General features: G+C 38.1%; 1 protein-coding gene and 1 non-coding gene across 2 annotated transcripts; one reads left to right on the forward strand and one right to left on the reverse strand.

The window, feature by feature from the left end:
* The first annotated feature begins 13,345 nt into the window (after positions 1-13,345).
* On the forward strand, positions 13,346-14,019 carry LOC131225246 (alpha-amylase/subtilisin inhibitor-like). The gene has a single exon (XM_058220737.1). It carries the CDS (start codon positions 13,379-13,381, stop codon positions 13,967-13,969), a length of 591 nt encoding a protein of 196 aa, XP_058076720.1. The 5' UTR covers positions 13,346-13,378; the 3' UTR covers positions 13,970-14,019.
* A 1,569-nt stretch (positions 14,020-15,588) lies between these two features.
* Positions 15,589-15,662, reverse strand: TRNAV-UAC (transfer RNA valine (anticodon UAC)). Its single transcript has one exon. It is a non-coding gene; the product is annotated as a tRNA-Val (tRNA).
* Between the last annotated feature and the right edge of the window lie 1,154 nt (positions 15,663-16,816).

Raw genomic sequence — 16,816 nt, forward strand, 5'->3', positions numbered from 1 at the left:
ACTTAAAAATGCAGTGTACATCATTTTCAGGAGTGTTTTGTAGGTAAAAGCTAGAGCATTGAACACATTGGTTCTTCTGATCTTGCCCAAATTAAAATTACAGTTAATTTCAGGGTTTGATTGGCATTTTAAATAAATTGTTGTGAAACTACTTTGTTTTTTCTTTTATATTAATTTGGATTTTTGCAATTCATTTCAATCAAGCATCCAAATGCATCGAAGAATACTGTGTACAACATTTTCAAATGTGTATTGTAGGTAATCACGCACATTGAATATACTAGCCTTTTGATCTAGCCCAAATTAAAACTACACTTAATTTCTTGGTTTATTCATCATTTTAAATTAAAATGGTTGTGACCCAGTTTGCCATTTGTTATATATTAATTTGGTTTATTGCAATTTAGTTCAATCGAACATCCAAATGCATCTAAGAATGCTGTATATATGTTTTCAGGAGTGTTTCCTAGGTATTCTGAAGCATTAAACACAATGATTTTCTGGTCTAAGCCCAAATTGAAATTACGGTTAATTCTGTATTTAATCATCGATTCTGAAATGGCATCAGCCCAGTTCGTTGTTTCTTTTATGTTAATTTGGATTATTCCAATTCAGTTCAATCAGGCATCCAAATGCACCTAAGAATGTGCCGTACATTGTTTTCGACAGTGTTTCGTATGTAATCTCGAGCATTGAACAAATTCATTTTTTATACCATGTGAGAAGAAAGCAACTATCACTGTTAACAATCTTGCAAATGATCCCAAACAATGCAAATTCCATCATCATTAAAAAATCTAGTCTGTACAATTCAATTTATGAAGCAAATTGCAAATGCTGATCCTACAGCGGTCTGTGTATATATGGTGTTGATAATCATCACCAACTCTCATCTGCATAGCAGAGGATCTGAGCTGGTGGGCCACACTTTAAGTTTAGCATGTTTAGGTTCTTAATATTTTAACTAGTGTTAGACTACAAATAGATAACTAGATGGAAAGTGTTTTAGTAGCATGAGTTTTATTAAAGAATCAATTAGGAGATTAGCTGATTTAGGAGTCTCAACTAAGAGTTTATCTTAGATTAGGATATGCTTCTTCTTCTTTTTTATTTCCCCCTTTGTGATGTAGAGCGGGTCGCGGACACTTTCATGGCAAAGATGGACCAGAGAAGGCCTGATCGGAGGCGGAAGTGATCAGGACCGTCAGAACCTTAAAACAGTCGTATCTCGCAAACCAAAATGAGTTTTTTGACATAACACATGATTTTGGGATAGGAGAACCTACTTTAGCCAATCAACCCTGCTATGCTGGGTTGCCCAATCCGTTTTTGCGAGATTCCATTAGATTGACGGTTAAAAGTGCATTTTATTTTTGTTTTTACTATAAATAGTAAGTTTTAATTCGATCACGACTTTTGATACTTTGAGTTTTAGGAGTCGTGTCCAACATGAAAAGGGCTTAGAAAAATTAGGAGAATAATGTGGTTTGGCCAAATTGGACACTTACTATTTTTGGCTGAAAACCATGAAGTCTAGTAGGAATGATGACCATCTATAAATAGTAAGTTTGCTATTTATAGTAAGTCACATTTTTAGGGAGTTAAGAGTCTAAAACTCCGTCCCAGGTTTGAACACGTTATTTAAAGGATTGTAATTGCGTTTTTATCATCAATCAATATATTTTCGAATTTATGAGAAATGATTTGTATTTTATTCCTCGTGGATTCGAGGAAACTCTGTGAGGAATCCAGAGAGCTCTGTGAATTCGGAGTAGTTATCCCTAAGGAAGACAGTGATTGACCTCATCACATCCTTCCCTGCATCACTTTGGATTGCTTACATCAAAGAAAAGACTCTAACGATAGGCCCATTTCTTCTAATACATCTATAATCAGACAATCGCATCTGCAACAAGATCGTCTTCTTAAGATGGGTCTCAGCTACTTTTCTAACTCTGAGATTCTGCATGAAAGCAATTCACAAAAAAGGACAGAAAAACTTGTATTTGGACTGGGATCCAAACTGATGTTTATATCTTCTACATCAAGACATCAACTCCAAACCTTCAAGGAGTTTGGATGCACAATCCAATCTAAATGCAATTTATTAGTCTAGTAAGTTGCAAATGCCGGAATTATAATTACCTTAGCGTCGGTGTTGAGGCATTCGACACAGAACTGTATTATGTTACTTTCAAGTTGGACTTGAAAGGAATGTATCTTTGATATTTGAGAGCTGTTCTTCATTATATGAATACCAGGAATCGTCATTACAATTTGGGGTGGCTGTTTGCAATTCAATTCACTTGTACAACCAAACGCGCCATAGTGAACCAGACTGTTGAAGTGATTGGACCCACTTAAAATGGCCCATGCCACAAAACTCTGAAATAGATGGTTAACAAAAGAAAATACAAGCAACAGTCCAAATCAAACTGAGAAAGGCTAAAAATTCAATTGCTGGGATGTTCCCATTTAGGAGTTTTTTAATACTCATGGACCATTGATGGGTCCCATCATAATAGCTTAGGTCAATGAACCTAGACATTGGCTTGACTTCTACAAACTGAAAACCCCAGCATTATACAAAATTTGCCACCGACATGGTATAAATCATACTTCCATATGCATTGGCGAAGAGAGCTTCCTCGAAATCACGAGGAATAAAAGCATGAATAATTCTTAATAAATTTCAAATAACATAATCGATGATTAAAAATAAATAAATTTACAACTCTTTAAATAAGGAACTCAAACCTAGGACTGAGTTTTAGACTTAGACTCCAAATCAAACACCCTAAAAAACCGACTTACTATAAATAGTAAACTTTCTATTTAAACTTGCTATTTATAGACAACCTTTATTCCTACTAGATTTTGTGATTTTTGGGCAAAAATAGTAAGTGTTCAATTTGGCCCAACCACATTGTTCTCCTAACTTTTCTAAACCCTTTTTATGTTGGGCACGACTTCTACAACTCAAAGGATCAAAAGTTATACTTGAACTAAAACTTACTATTTGTAGTAAAAATGAAACTAAACGGGACTTTTGACCATCGATCTGATGGAATCTCAGAAATCCAGCATGGGCAACCTGGCATAGCGGGGTTGGTTGGCTTAAGTAGGTCCTCCTACCCCAAAATCATATATAACATGTTGAAAAACTCATCCCAGTTTGCGAGATACAACTGATTTAAGGTTCTGATGGTCTGGATCATTTCCACCTCCGATCGGGCCTTCTCTGGTCCATTTTTACCAGAAAGTGTTGGCGACCCGCTCTACATCATGCATTCATGTTGCAAGATTGCTTGTATGGGTTTCCAACATCTTTGCTTGCAATGTAAGTTATTGAAATCATGGTTAGATTCGACAGTAGAAGATTAGGGCCTGAAGGTTCAATCAAAGAATTTGAACACAAAACACAAGACCATAGGCTTATCAGCAGGAGGTTTCAAGTCATGGCTTCAATATATTGCGATCAAATCACTGGCTTTGATACCACATATTGAGTTACCATGCATTAACTAGACTGTCATCTGGCCAGGATTTTGAATTGGTGGGCCACCCTCATTCAAAAATCTGATTTTGGTCTGTCGGAATTTGATCGGTCAGGTGGAGAGTGGACAACTGTATAACTGTGGACGACGCGATGCATCTATAAATTCTATCAGATTAGATATGCAAAGTGCATTCACACCAAATGTAGAAACATGTTTTCAAATGAGATCTGCCCCCTTAATGTCTCAACAAATCAGGGCGATTTGATCATCAGGTGGGTCACCAGATAAGCATTGAATCTGCACCAATCATTAGTTTTCTCTTCATCATTGTCAATTTATTTTATACTAGACTAACCAAGTTGACAATCACATTGGCCTGATTTATGAGAGATGGTAGATCCATCTAGTTGGCATCGCTTGATGAAGGGCTGAGATCTCGCTGAGGTGGTCCTAATTTACAGGTGTATTTTCAAGTTACACTTGGTGATAGTTCACTTAATAACTATCAGATTGGTTTGTTTCAACCCTTTAGACTGTAGGGTTGGTGATGGACTGGGCCTGGGCTAGGCAAATTGAATAAGTCAATCATACACAAGTACTTAGAAATTGTATGTATGATTTACGAGTCAAAACAAACTATCCAAACTATTATCTCAGAATGGTGGACATCTATTGGACAGTTAATACCCGTCGGTTCTATTTCAACAAAAAAAATGACTACAAATAAGGGCTTAGATTTTTTTATTTATTCTTATCCGGAATTTACCTTTGCATGTTTTTTTGCGGCTACCTCGTTGAGATGTGCCTTTGAACCAAGAGCTCCAAGTGGGTCATTTTTGATAGGCAGAACTGATAATACGGGTTAAATCAAAAGCCGGGTTATGGTGTCCAACTATGGGCTAACCTAAAACCCGCATTTTTGGTAAGCAGAACTATAACACGGGTTAAACCAAAAGCTGGGTTATGGTGCCCAACTATGGGCTAACCTAAAACCCGAAAAAGATATAGGTCAATTAAGATAATAGGACAATGGTGATAGAAGTCAAGATTCATTAAGGAGTGTTTAACAACTCACCTACCGCATTAATTAACTTTGAAAATGAATGGCGCTGAAGCGCATGACCCATGCCTAGCCATCAGGGTGATTGACATGCCCTAATGAGTAGGATGGCTTTGTGGTGGTGCGGCTACAAAACCTTTGGCACGAGGTGCGGAGGACTCATGTGTTGGAGGAGCTGAAAATGCTATTCACTTCTTTTGAGGCAGGGCTATCAAGTGTCAACAGGCCAGGCTTAGGGTTGGTCTCGGCCCAAATTTTGAACTATTTCGGGCCGGCCTGTCAGGCTGGCTCTATTCAAAATTCTGATTTTGGCCGGCCTGAGCCCGACCCATTGACACCCCTATTTAAAGGCTAGAAAATTTCAAATAATTTTGGAACCATGATGCAGCACCAGTCTGTTCCACAATTTAGTTGGTTTAATTTGTGTTAAATGCTTGGCAAGTGTATAATTTCTAAGTGCCTGTGTATAAAGTGTCTTATTATACCAGTGTATTAAATAATCCTTTAATATATATATATTTTCGGTGCTATTCTTCTAGCCACCAAATAGAAAAAGGGGATTATTTGATACTCTGATGCGTATGACGCTCGATGCACAGGCACTCACGCCATATATGAACTAAAATGTAACTGACTAATTGTGCAAGCCACTGTCGCTAAGTCCAATATTAGGTGTGTTCAAACATTCTGATCTTTGACTGGGGCACGCTTGTTTATTGAAATAAGACCATAGGATATTTTTCAGTTTTAATTGTCCAATAAATGCCAACGGATGTGAGAGTTAGATAATCAAATAATCGTCATCTCTTGTTCATAACATATCTTAATTTTTATAATTTGGACAGTATAGATTTAATTAATTTTATTGCATGCATCCAACTTTTAAGCATTTTCAAGTGCCTCAATATCATTCATCACTTTCCACCAGAGTATTAAAGTTTTTCTCACATAAGAAAAGAGAGGTTTTTGGTCCAAAAAGCTTTGTGATGTGATGTGGTCATGTCACTGGAGCCCATCGTTTCCTAATTAAGTTTTTGTGCCTCTTAAACCATCTTTTCATTTTTTGGATGATGAAAATGCCTCTTTGTGATAGCTGCCCTTTGTACAATGAGCTCTCGTCTTGAAAGAGGGAAAATTTTTTTTAAACGGAATGTGAGTCCCACCAAAAACTCAAATTTAGCCCACTCTTTGGCCGATTTAATTCGTTCATTCTAATTGGATAGTTGTGAATCCATGGTACGATTTTTTCAATTTTTTGTTTGAAGTTTTTTATGGCCCACAACTACACTAACGTTTTAAAACCCCTTAAATGTGTGCAGGATAGATTTGCTTCAAGATAATTCAGTAGGCCCCACATAAGATGTGGATGCGTTCAAAATATGGGGTCCACACCGCATGAAGCCATTTGACCGTTGCTTATTCGCTTCTCCTTCTTCTTCTTTTCACTTCATGTGACCACACGAAGTTGAAGCTTTGTCAACAATTGGTAGTTGTATGGCCAGTCTCCCACACTCTAGGCGACTATAAAAATTTTTGATAAGTTTCATCCAAGCTCATACCAATTCTCCAGCGTGAAAAAAAAAAGAAAAAAAGAAAAGAAGTTTTTTTAAAACATTTCCCGCCGGAGTTAGTGAAAGAGAGGATGGTGTGGGGGTCCATTTGTTGTTGTTGTTTTTGTGTATGAATGGTAGGACCACATGGATCGTGGATATTAATAATGGAACTCACTATAAATCACAAATATTTTCAGAGGACCGCGGATATTCACTAAGGACAGTGAATATTTGTGGTCCTCAATGAATTACATTGTAAATATCAGCGGTCCACAATATGTGGTCTTATATAAAATGGTGTCCATAGTGAATAATGAACTTTAGGCCCAATTTTAAGGAATAAAATTATATCTAAATAATATAATTCTAAAGTCATTTGAAATTTCATTAAAGTACCTTTCCAACAATTATAAAATCACCCAAATCGAATATGTAATAAGGGAGTTGTGACCATTTTTTGTTAGATGGATGGCCTATAGTAAATATCAGTGATCCACATTAAATGATGAACTTTGGCACGACTTTTGAGTAATCAAATAGTGTTAAAATGGGGTGATTCTAAAGGCATTTAAAAGTTCATCAAATTAACTTTCCAATGAGCATAAGATCACTAAAATCGAACATGTAATGAAGAAGTTATGGTCGTTTTCATCTAGTCGATGGCCCAAAGTAAATATCAACGATCTACAATAAATAATAAGCTTTGGGCCCACTTTTTGGAAATCAAATAGTGTCCAATGAGATAATTCTAAATTCATTTAAAAGTTTATCAAAATACTTTTCCAACAAGCCTAAGATTACCTAAATGGAATATGTAACGAGAGAGTTATAGTCATTTTCGTGGGATCAGTAATCTATAGTGAATATCAATAATCTATTCTTAATATCAATGGTCCATAGTGAATATCTGCGGTACACTCTTAATATCAGCAGTTCATAGTTAATCTTAACGATCTACACAAAATATCAGTGATCTACAGTAAATATCGATTATCTACTATATAATATACTTCTATTATAACATTCATCCATTACAACATTTATTCATTCCAATGTTCATCACATTAATCCATAGTAGAATTCTTCAATTACAAAATTCATGCATTACAACATTATTTTATTACAAAATTTATTCATTACAATATCATTCTATTATAAAAATCCATCAATTATAGTATTCTTCCACACCCTCTTTCCTTTCACAAACTCCTACCATCCATACCAAATTGTTTTTTTTTAAAGTACTATAAAGACAACTATAAAAGAAACCAACGAAGGAAGAAAGAATAAATAAGAAAAAATGAAAGGAACCAAAAAACATTATCATCCCCTCCCATGAATACAAAAAACAAGAAAGAAGGAAACCGCCAAATGGGCCTAGTGCAGAAGGCCCCCACATTTTGAACTCATCCATATATTATGTGTAGCCCACTGGGTTGTTGTGAAACAAATCCAACTTGTCCACGTATAACATGTTTTAATTTTACGTCATCGATCCAAGTTTGAGGACAAAACTTATCACAAACGAACTACACCAAAGAAAACAATTTAAAATTAATGTACAACGTTAGTTTAGCTGTAGGCTATAAAACACTTCAAACATACAACTGAAAAAAAAAATTTGTGGGTTCATGGTTTTCCAATTAAAATGAATATATCAAATCAATTAACGGGTGGTCCGAATTTCAATATTTGGCAGGGTAACATCTCTTTTTTTTAAAAAATATTTTCCCCATCGATAGTCATACAAGGGGCAACGGTGGAAGATGTACATTTCAATCATTTGAAAAATGAAAAAGTGATTTCATGTTATAAATACCCAAGTTTGGTTAGTATGAGCTCCAGCTACGGCCACGTTGCAGTGCGGAACTGTCTGAAAAAAATTTTTTTTAAAAAAAAATCCAAAAATAAAACAGCCCATTTACCATCGGTTCCACAGGAGATATGTCACACATGTGCATGGTGCTGTTGAGATATACCAAAGGTAAATTTCCACAAGATCAGATCCACACATCAGGCTATCCGTACTACATAGATACCATGTCTAGAAGATCATGCTGATGGGATTACTAGGTGGGCCACAGTTATACAAAACAGATAAATGGCTATGAGAAATTGGCCAACGGTCCAAATTCTATTTGCTAGTGTAGTGCACTTAGAAAGTCCACCGGTGCGAGCTCACAAGAATTTCTAGTTAATCGGATAAATGCCACCCGACAAGATCAGGTGCGCTGACCAGCGAAGGCTGATGGACGGCTGAAAATGTCCGACATTTCGCGTCGTGTCATTTTCTCTTACGTATGTATCTGGTGCTTATATAATATTTTCCGACAATCCCGCCTCACGAGCGGCGAATAGAAACCTAACCAATAATATGAAATTGAGAAGAGAAATGATCCGGTGCTCTCCGGGAAGTACAGATAACGGTGCTCCTAGTTGTATAAGGACACTTGGACGCTAGAATCTTAAATCTGAACCGTCCATTAGGTGAGACGAAGATCTCGTGTTATACCATGCAAAAATACTTCATCAGAAAATTCTAAGGATCCTATCTGTGGCCAAAAAAATGGATGGTCAATATCCCTTATTATTCAAAAGAATAATTCTATCGGTCAATCCTGAACATCAGCCCCTCGCTTGTAAAATGAACGGCTATAAAAGGTAAGGGCAACTTATAGATGAATTGTATAATACAAAAATGCCCAAACAATCTCTTAGGCCTAGTCTGGCTGCATAGATTTGAAATACTGGATTATAAATTTGCCGGATTTGAAATAACTTGGGAATTCTCCAAACATAGCTATGCATGATATATTTATAGGGTTTTGAATTTAATTACTAAATTATTTTTAATATCTCTAATCAGTATATGCAATGTTTGACACAATAATTATAATAAACCCGTTGAAATATATACTTTTACCAAAAATGATAAAATTCGAAGTCTAGAATGGGCCACAAGCAAGGATCCCATCTCAGCAACTAACCACCGATTTTTCACCGTTAATTTACATGGACAATGTTTGGACTATCGAGATCATCCTATTGAAGTACTTTTAGCGACGTAGGTGATAATTAAATTGTTTTGGAATATCATCAGAGGGCTACTGCCCAATAAATTAATAGTCTAATGACACATGTGTAACACGTGACTCATGGGAGGGTTTTAAGCTGCAATCCTAGTTTCATTCACATTTTTATTTCCAGTATGATTTCTCACCATCGGCCACGTAGATGTACGTTCATTGAATCTAATATGTCCATCTATTGGGCCTCACTGTAGATTGTACAATGTACAAAAAGACATACGACTTCGACAACTTGGCGTGTCATTGGAGGGCTAAGATCAATCGAATGGGCCCAAATTTATTCGAAATATCCGTTGATGCCCATAACAAAATGGCATGAACACATGTCCACACCCATATTTTTTTTAAACCTTGCAGCTTGGACCATCCAAAATTGGCCACCATCATACTGCCATGTGTCTTCGTTTTTTTCTCTTGGGTCACATATACACATTCTTCCGAAACATAATACCGTCGACATTTACCCAATAAGGATTTTTTTTTTTTTAGGTGGCCCTGTACCGTGATGTGGTTATGGCAGGAGCTCCTACAAATTAAATTAAAAGTTTTGTAGCTTCAAAGCCACTTTTTTATTTTTTAGAAAATAAGAATGCTCTTCAATTATAATTGTCGCTCATAGAGTGAAATCTCATCTCGAAAATGAAAGGTCCCTTCAAAAAGGGATGTGGGCTCTATAAAAATTAAAAATCATCCCACTCATTAGTTGATTTGATCCATTCATTTTAATTAGACAATCATAACCCCTCAAAAGGAATTTTCAGTTTTTTGTTTAAAGATATTTATAGCCCAATACTATGCTAACTCTATGCGTTAATTATAAATTCTTTCATTCAGTGTGGCCCATTTGTGATGAGATTTACCCTCAAACTTGAACTGATGATATGGAGTTAAATCCTCTTACATGTGGAAGGAATGAATTTTCTTCAAGATGGCCTAATGACCCCAAATAAGATATAGATGGGTTCGAAACGTGGTACATTTTCCACACGAGGGTTGTTTGGTTGTTTCCTTATTCTTTGATTATTGTTTTTCACAGGAGGGTGGTAGAGTGTGAGGGTCATTCTTTATTGATTTACTTTATAGCGTTGTTTTTTGAATTTTTTTTATTAGGTATGATAGGTAGGAGTTTGTAAATGGGAAGAGGGTGTAGGAAAATATTGTAATGGATAAATTTTTATAATTGAAGGATGTTATAATAGATGAATTTTATAGCGAAAGAATGTTATAATGTATAAATATTGTAATGGATGAATGTTTTAATCGTTGACTGTTGTAATACATGATTTTTGGTGATGGAAGAATGTTGATATGAAAGTATATTGTAATGGATGAATGTTGTATAGTGGATTATCGATATTTACTATGGATTGCCCCCTATTCACTGTGGATCGTCGATCTTAACAATTTATAGTGAACATCAATGAAAATTATCAGGTGATCACTTATATTCATTGTGGATCACGAATATTAATAGGGACCGTTGATATTATTTGTGATTCACATTGAATATCAACGATCCTTTGTTAATATCGGCGATCCATAATGATTTATACTAATATTCATTGTGGATGGCCGATCTTAACGGGGAGTCACTAATATTATTTGCGGTCCATAGTGAATATCGGTGGTCCTCTATTAATATTAGCATTTCACAATGAATAACATCGAATATTCATGATCTATGTGACCTCACCATTTATACAAAAAAAGGACTTTATACTCTCCTCTTTCACAAATTCCTACCATTGATAAAAACCCACAACTTCTATAAAGAACCACCACACCCTCCTTCCTTTCATAAACTCTCACTTATACTCTCTTCTCTTTCACCAACTCACACCATTTATGCCCACTAAGGAAGGTAGAACAACGAAACACAAAGCTTACATGTGCTCACCATAACATTCACTTAATTGAGAGATTGTGGGCAAAAAACTTTATATATATATAAATAATAATAATAATAATAACCATATTTTTTAGTTGGAGAGTAGTCTAAATATTACAAGCGCTTGCCTGGAATGTTTTCTCGTCACCCAAAGGGTGTGAACTTTGGCCATACAATTATCAACTGTCGAAGATGCCTTTGAGTTCACGTGGTCTTAAGACAAGAAAGAAGATAAGGAAAAATGAAATGGCCAAATAACCTTATGCTATAAGACCACACATTTTGAACACATTTTGAACCCACCTACATTTAATGTGAGGTCCACTAGAATGTTTCGAAGCAAATTTATCAATTTCACATGCAAGTGATTTTAATTTCATGTCATCAATACATGCTTGAGAGCAAATCTCATCATAGACGGAATACACTTAAAGAAAGAGTTCAAATTTAACACACAAAGTTAGTGTAGTATTTAGCTACATACATCTTTAGATAAAAAACTTGAAAACTCCTCAGGTAGGTTCACAGCCATCCAATTAAAATGAACGAATTTGATCAAAATGTGTTGGTTGAATTTTAAAATTTTGGTGGGAGTGTGCCTTTTTCAGAAGCACCTTTCATTTTTCATGACGAGAGCATTTGTAGGAGTGACGGCTATGGCAGAGAGATATTTTCATCATCCAATAAATGCAAAAGTAGTTCAAAGGTTACTAAACCTTAAATCTGGTCCGTACAAGCTCTTAATCCACGGTCAATGGAGATATATTCAATGGCCCCAATCACACAAACGAACGTCCATTAATGTAGAATCGATCATTCCATGCGATTTTGGGTTGATTATCTATCAACGTCCATAAATCTAGAATCGATCATTAGACGTGTACAGTTTCTGAGTGCCTGTGTATCAACCATCACACTCGAGTCTGCCAGAGTATCAAATAACTCCGGAGTGCAAAATAGGAACCATATGATTGATGAGGCCGGTTCTGCCACCACTACCTCGTTTACAGAATAAGCTTATTCTGCAAGGTGGTTTGTGGAGCCCACGAGATGTGCGCACGGAATCCAATCCATCCATCATATGTGCCCCCCTCAAATTAGTATTTGGTCCCAAAAATCAACATGATCGAAACATAAAGTGGGCCACATCACGTAAAATCATTCATATAACCTCTAGAATCACATTATGTGACCGATCTGAATTTTTTTAGTGCCCTAATTATAGGTAGTCCACGGATCCCGGTGGAACTCATGCTCTGAATGGATTGGATGACATATAAAAATATGGTGGGCCCCACAATCCGGCATAAAGATTTTAACGTGGGTGTCCCATCTCAACTTTTCCGTGTGGTGTGACCCACCTGTGTCTTGTATCGGGATGACTTATACCAGGCAGAATAAACTTGTAGGGGTGCACCTTATGGATGGATTGGATGTGGTTCTTACCTCACAATGGGCCCCACACACGCAATTGCAGAATAAGCTTCTACAAACGTTGTAGAAGAACCGGCCTGGCCATTGATGAGAGACGCTGACGTTTTTCATCGACCTTCTGTCCGTTGTGTCACATGTGCGCACCCACAATCACGGGTGCTCAATGCGCCCCATTAGCATTTTATCACGGAATATCCAAAGACGGACTCCCGCGAAAGCCTCTCGCATGAAGTTCCTGCGCAAGGATGCTTGGGTGGGACCCACCTCCATGTTTTTAGGAAATCTGATCCGTTCATCCGTTTGGAAAGATCATTTTAGAACAATTGAGAAAGAATTAGGTGATCCAAAACTCAAGTGGGCCACACGAGAGGGAAATTTACGGAAAGAAATACATACCGTTGAAATTTTCCTTGGCTCCATCTTGATGTTTATATTGCATCTAAACTGTTTATAAGGTCATTACCACTGAGATGAAGTGAAAATACAAAAAAATAAAATAAAATTAGCCTGACACAAAGCTTTTATGGCCACAGGAATTTTTCAACGTCTCTCAATGAATCCCACTGTTTCCTCTCGTGTGGCCCATTTAACTTTTGGATCTATCTAATTTTTGGCATTATAGACTAAAATGACCTATCAAAGATGATGAACGGGATAGATTTCTCACAAACATGTCTTTAGGCCCCACCCAGCATCCTTGTGCAGGAACTTCCCGCGAAGGGCTTTCGCAGGAAATCCGCGTCCACCAAAGACAAAAAAACATGCATGCGCCTGCAGTCACGTGCTCCTTTTTCCTACTGCATATATACTACGACGTAATTCCCATCCGTCCATCGCAAGGCGTTTCCGCAACCATGAGACTCATCCACCATCTCTTCGCCCTCTTACTCACATACCCAATTGTGTGGGGCCCACCATCTGCCGAGGCAACGGTGGATGCGATACTCGATTCGGACGGTCACCAGCTCCAGCCAGACACCGAATACTATATCCTGCCCACCTCGGGCGACGGAGGTGGACTCGTCATGTCCTTCCGAGATAGACGGTGCCCGTTGAACGTGGCCCAGATCGGATCCGGTCCATCCAACGGTCTCCCATTGACTTTGGCCCCAGTTAATGCCAGCGTGGACGTGGTGCAGCCGTTGATGGACGTCAGGATCACATTCAGGGCCGCGACAATCTGCGTGCAATCGACGGTGTGGAGGCTCGGTGAGGTGGACCAGGCGACTGGACGGAGGTACGTGATGACCGGGCCCGGTGCAAGTACGGTCAGCAGCTGGTTTAAGATAGAGAAATATGGAAATGGGTACAAGTTCGTAACGTGCCCAGGCGTTTGCATGGCATGCAATGAGGTGTGTGAGGACGTTGGTGTATGGCAAGAGAGTGGGAAGAGATGGTTGGGATTGAGCAATGCACCGTTGTCTGTGATATTCAAGAGGGTGTAGGATAACAGGTTTGAGGTAAGAATAAATCAAATAAAGGGCTGTTGCTAGCATGCGCTGGGATTGATGTACTCCTGTAGAATTATTACTATGGAAATAGTCCAGTGTACATCAGGAGACGTGGATAGTCCATTTGATAGATCTGAACCGTCTAATAGGTTCAGAAAATATTTTATAGGCTACCTTGTAAATATCAAACTGGTAGGACTACTAGGGGTGCACACTAGTCGGTTTTGTCCCATTATTGGGGGAAACTATAACCGAACTGTTCCTAACGGTTCCAAGGAAATCAGAACTGAAACCGGACCATTTGCGCCCTAAAACCGAACCAGAACTGGACCGTAAAAGTTGCTTCAGTATCAGATCGGTTCTATGGTTCTAGGAGAGAGATAGAGAGATAGACCGTGGCCGCCGGCTGGGTGAGGTGGAGCATCGGGCGGTTCGCGGCCGGTGGCTGTCTTGAGAGAGAGATGATAGTGTAATGGGAATAGGGGCGGCGTGAAGAGAATCAAGAAATTAGTTTTGTTAAAAATATATATTTATTTATTGCTTGGGATAATTTAGTTTCAACTCCAGTTCAAGTTGGATTCCAAGGTTCGGATCGTAGTTTGGTTGGGTTCTACATAATTCTAAACCGAAATAAGAACAAAACTAATCAGTTTTTTGATTTTCGAAACCGGAACCGAAACTGGTGCACTTCATATTCCAGTCCGGTTTACCAGTTCTATAGGTTCCATGTGCACTCCTAAGGACCACTATGACCATATGATCAATATATATGAAATGGATGGTTATGATCGTTTATACAAATTGGTCCAATCAAAAGCTCTGTGTTATCTGTTTATTGGGTGCTATCATGGGTCGCTTATGGTTATAAAGAATCACTTTTATCAAGCGATGGTAACCAACCATCATAGCTTGGGAAATGAACGGCTTTGAAGAAGAAGGTCAACTTAAGAAGCAACCGGATCATCCGATCAGTCTGTTAGTTGTACGGTATCCACTATAACTATGTGTTCTACCTAATTGATAGATTGGACCATCCAAGTGTTCCGATGCAACCAGGAGCACCGTAAGTTATAATGCTCTGAAACAAGCCCGTTGTAAATTAATACTCCGCTGATGGTAGGACGGTAATGGGCCGGATCTTGCTCATTTGGCTGATCCCTGGCCTGAATTGGCCCAGCCCAAAAATTGATGAAATCTGTGTTTCCTACTTGATTAAGTTCCTAATCTATCCGTTGATCAAGTGGACCACACATGCCAACGAAATAGATGGGTTGTCTTATCAAATATTAGAATATTCAGCCATGTCATGCGCGGCCCACTGCAACTTTCACAGACATGGGCCATTCGGCATATCGGCACAGACCATGCCTGGCCACAGCAGGCCGGACTAGAGGTGGGCCCGGTCAGGCATAGCTCGAGTTGCCACCCTACCTTTTATCAAGGCCATCCTGATGGTCCTAAAGGACTGCTTTTGATCTGAATCGTTCATCACGTAATCGGGCCTTTATTTGGCAATAACCTTAAAATAGCTTCAAAACATTAAATTAATAAAAAAAAAAAAGAAGAAGAAGAAGAAGAAGAAAAGAAAGGAAAAAAAACGTTGATATCATAAATGGTGCTGCCCAGGTTCGAACTGGGGACCTTCAGTGTGTAAGACTGACGTGATAACCGACTACACCACAGCACCAGTTGCATTAAAGCTTTGAAAATATATTTAAATATATGCCATTTCATATTCAACTGCCCCTTAGTAACCTCAGGTTTGTCCATCTTCTCACTACATCTAAGCCATTCCTCACGTAGACCCCACAAATTATGTGACATTTTCCAAAAATCAGGGATCTTGGTCATTAGGTAGGCCATGCATGAATGTGAATTTGTATATTCAGTTGACCTTTTTTTTATTGTTTTTTATTTCCCCATGAAGCTTTGGCCCATTTGATAATCCAAGTCAGCTAGACTTTGATCACATAAACGATGGACACCATTAGATGTATGGGTGGCAATGGGCCGGATTCGATGAACCCAAACCTGCTTTGGACTGGGCTTAGACCAACTACATGGGGTTGTAAGCCTCACATGTGATCACTTTTCTAGTCGGACTTAGGCTCAAGTCATTTTACCCCAACTCAACTTTATATCCATCGCATCTTATATCCTACAAATATGCTATTATAATCCTCAGTTAAACAATCCATTTACATTGAATGTAGACAAATTTATTTTATTCATGTACAATGTCTATTTCTTTGTGCATGAGTGGCTCACTCAATGAATTGATAAATAAGGAAAATTCATGTGAGAAATAGGGAATTTGATCAATTTTTGGGCTGTCTTAGCCCTACCAGTTTTTTCCACACTTGGGTCTGCTCTGTTAAGCCCAGTCAAGGCTTGGGTTCGGCTCAGGCCTTGGGTCTTAAGTTTTAGTTCCGTCTTGGCTCAAACCCAGCTGAGTGCCACTCTTAATTAGATGAAGTAGATGTTGGGATTTGGTCTGTGGATCACATAAATTTGGATCTAGGATAGCAATCCAAGAGCACCCAGCAAACGCAAGAGAACATAAAGATTTAACGTGAAAAACCCTTGCGGGAAAAGACCACGGCACGAAGCGACAAATCTTCACTACGAAAATAGAAATTACAAAGAGATGGGACTTACCCGATTCGAACAACCTCGAATCTCACCCTTGCTACACCCTTTGATAACCCTAGAACCCCTTTAGAAATCCTTGGAATACCTTTAAGAAGCCTTAAAATGCCTTGAAATGGCCCTAGGGACTCTTATTTATAGATGGGGAAACTCCACTTAAACACCTCCCTAGAAATCGCCTCAAATTTACGC

This window comes from Magnolia sinica, chromosome 14, assembly GCF_029962835.1.
Source record: "Magnolia sinica isolate HGM2019 chromosome 14, MsV1, whole genome shotgun sequence".
In the NCBI taxonomy this organism is placed as follows: domain Eukaryota; kingdom Viridiplantae; phylum Streptophyta; class Magnoliopsida; order Magnoliales; family Magnoliaceae; genus Magnolia; species Magnolia sinica.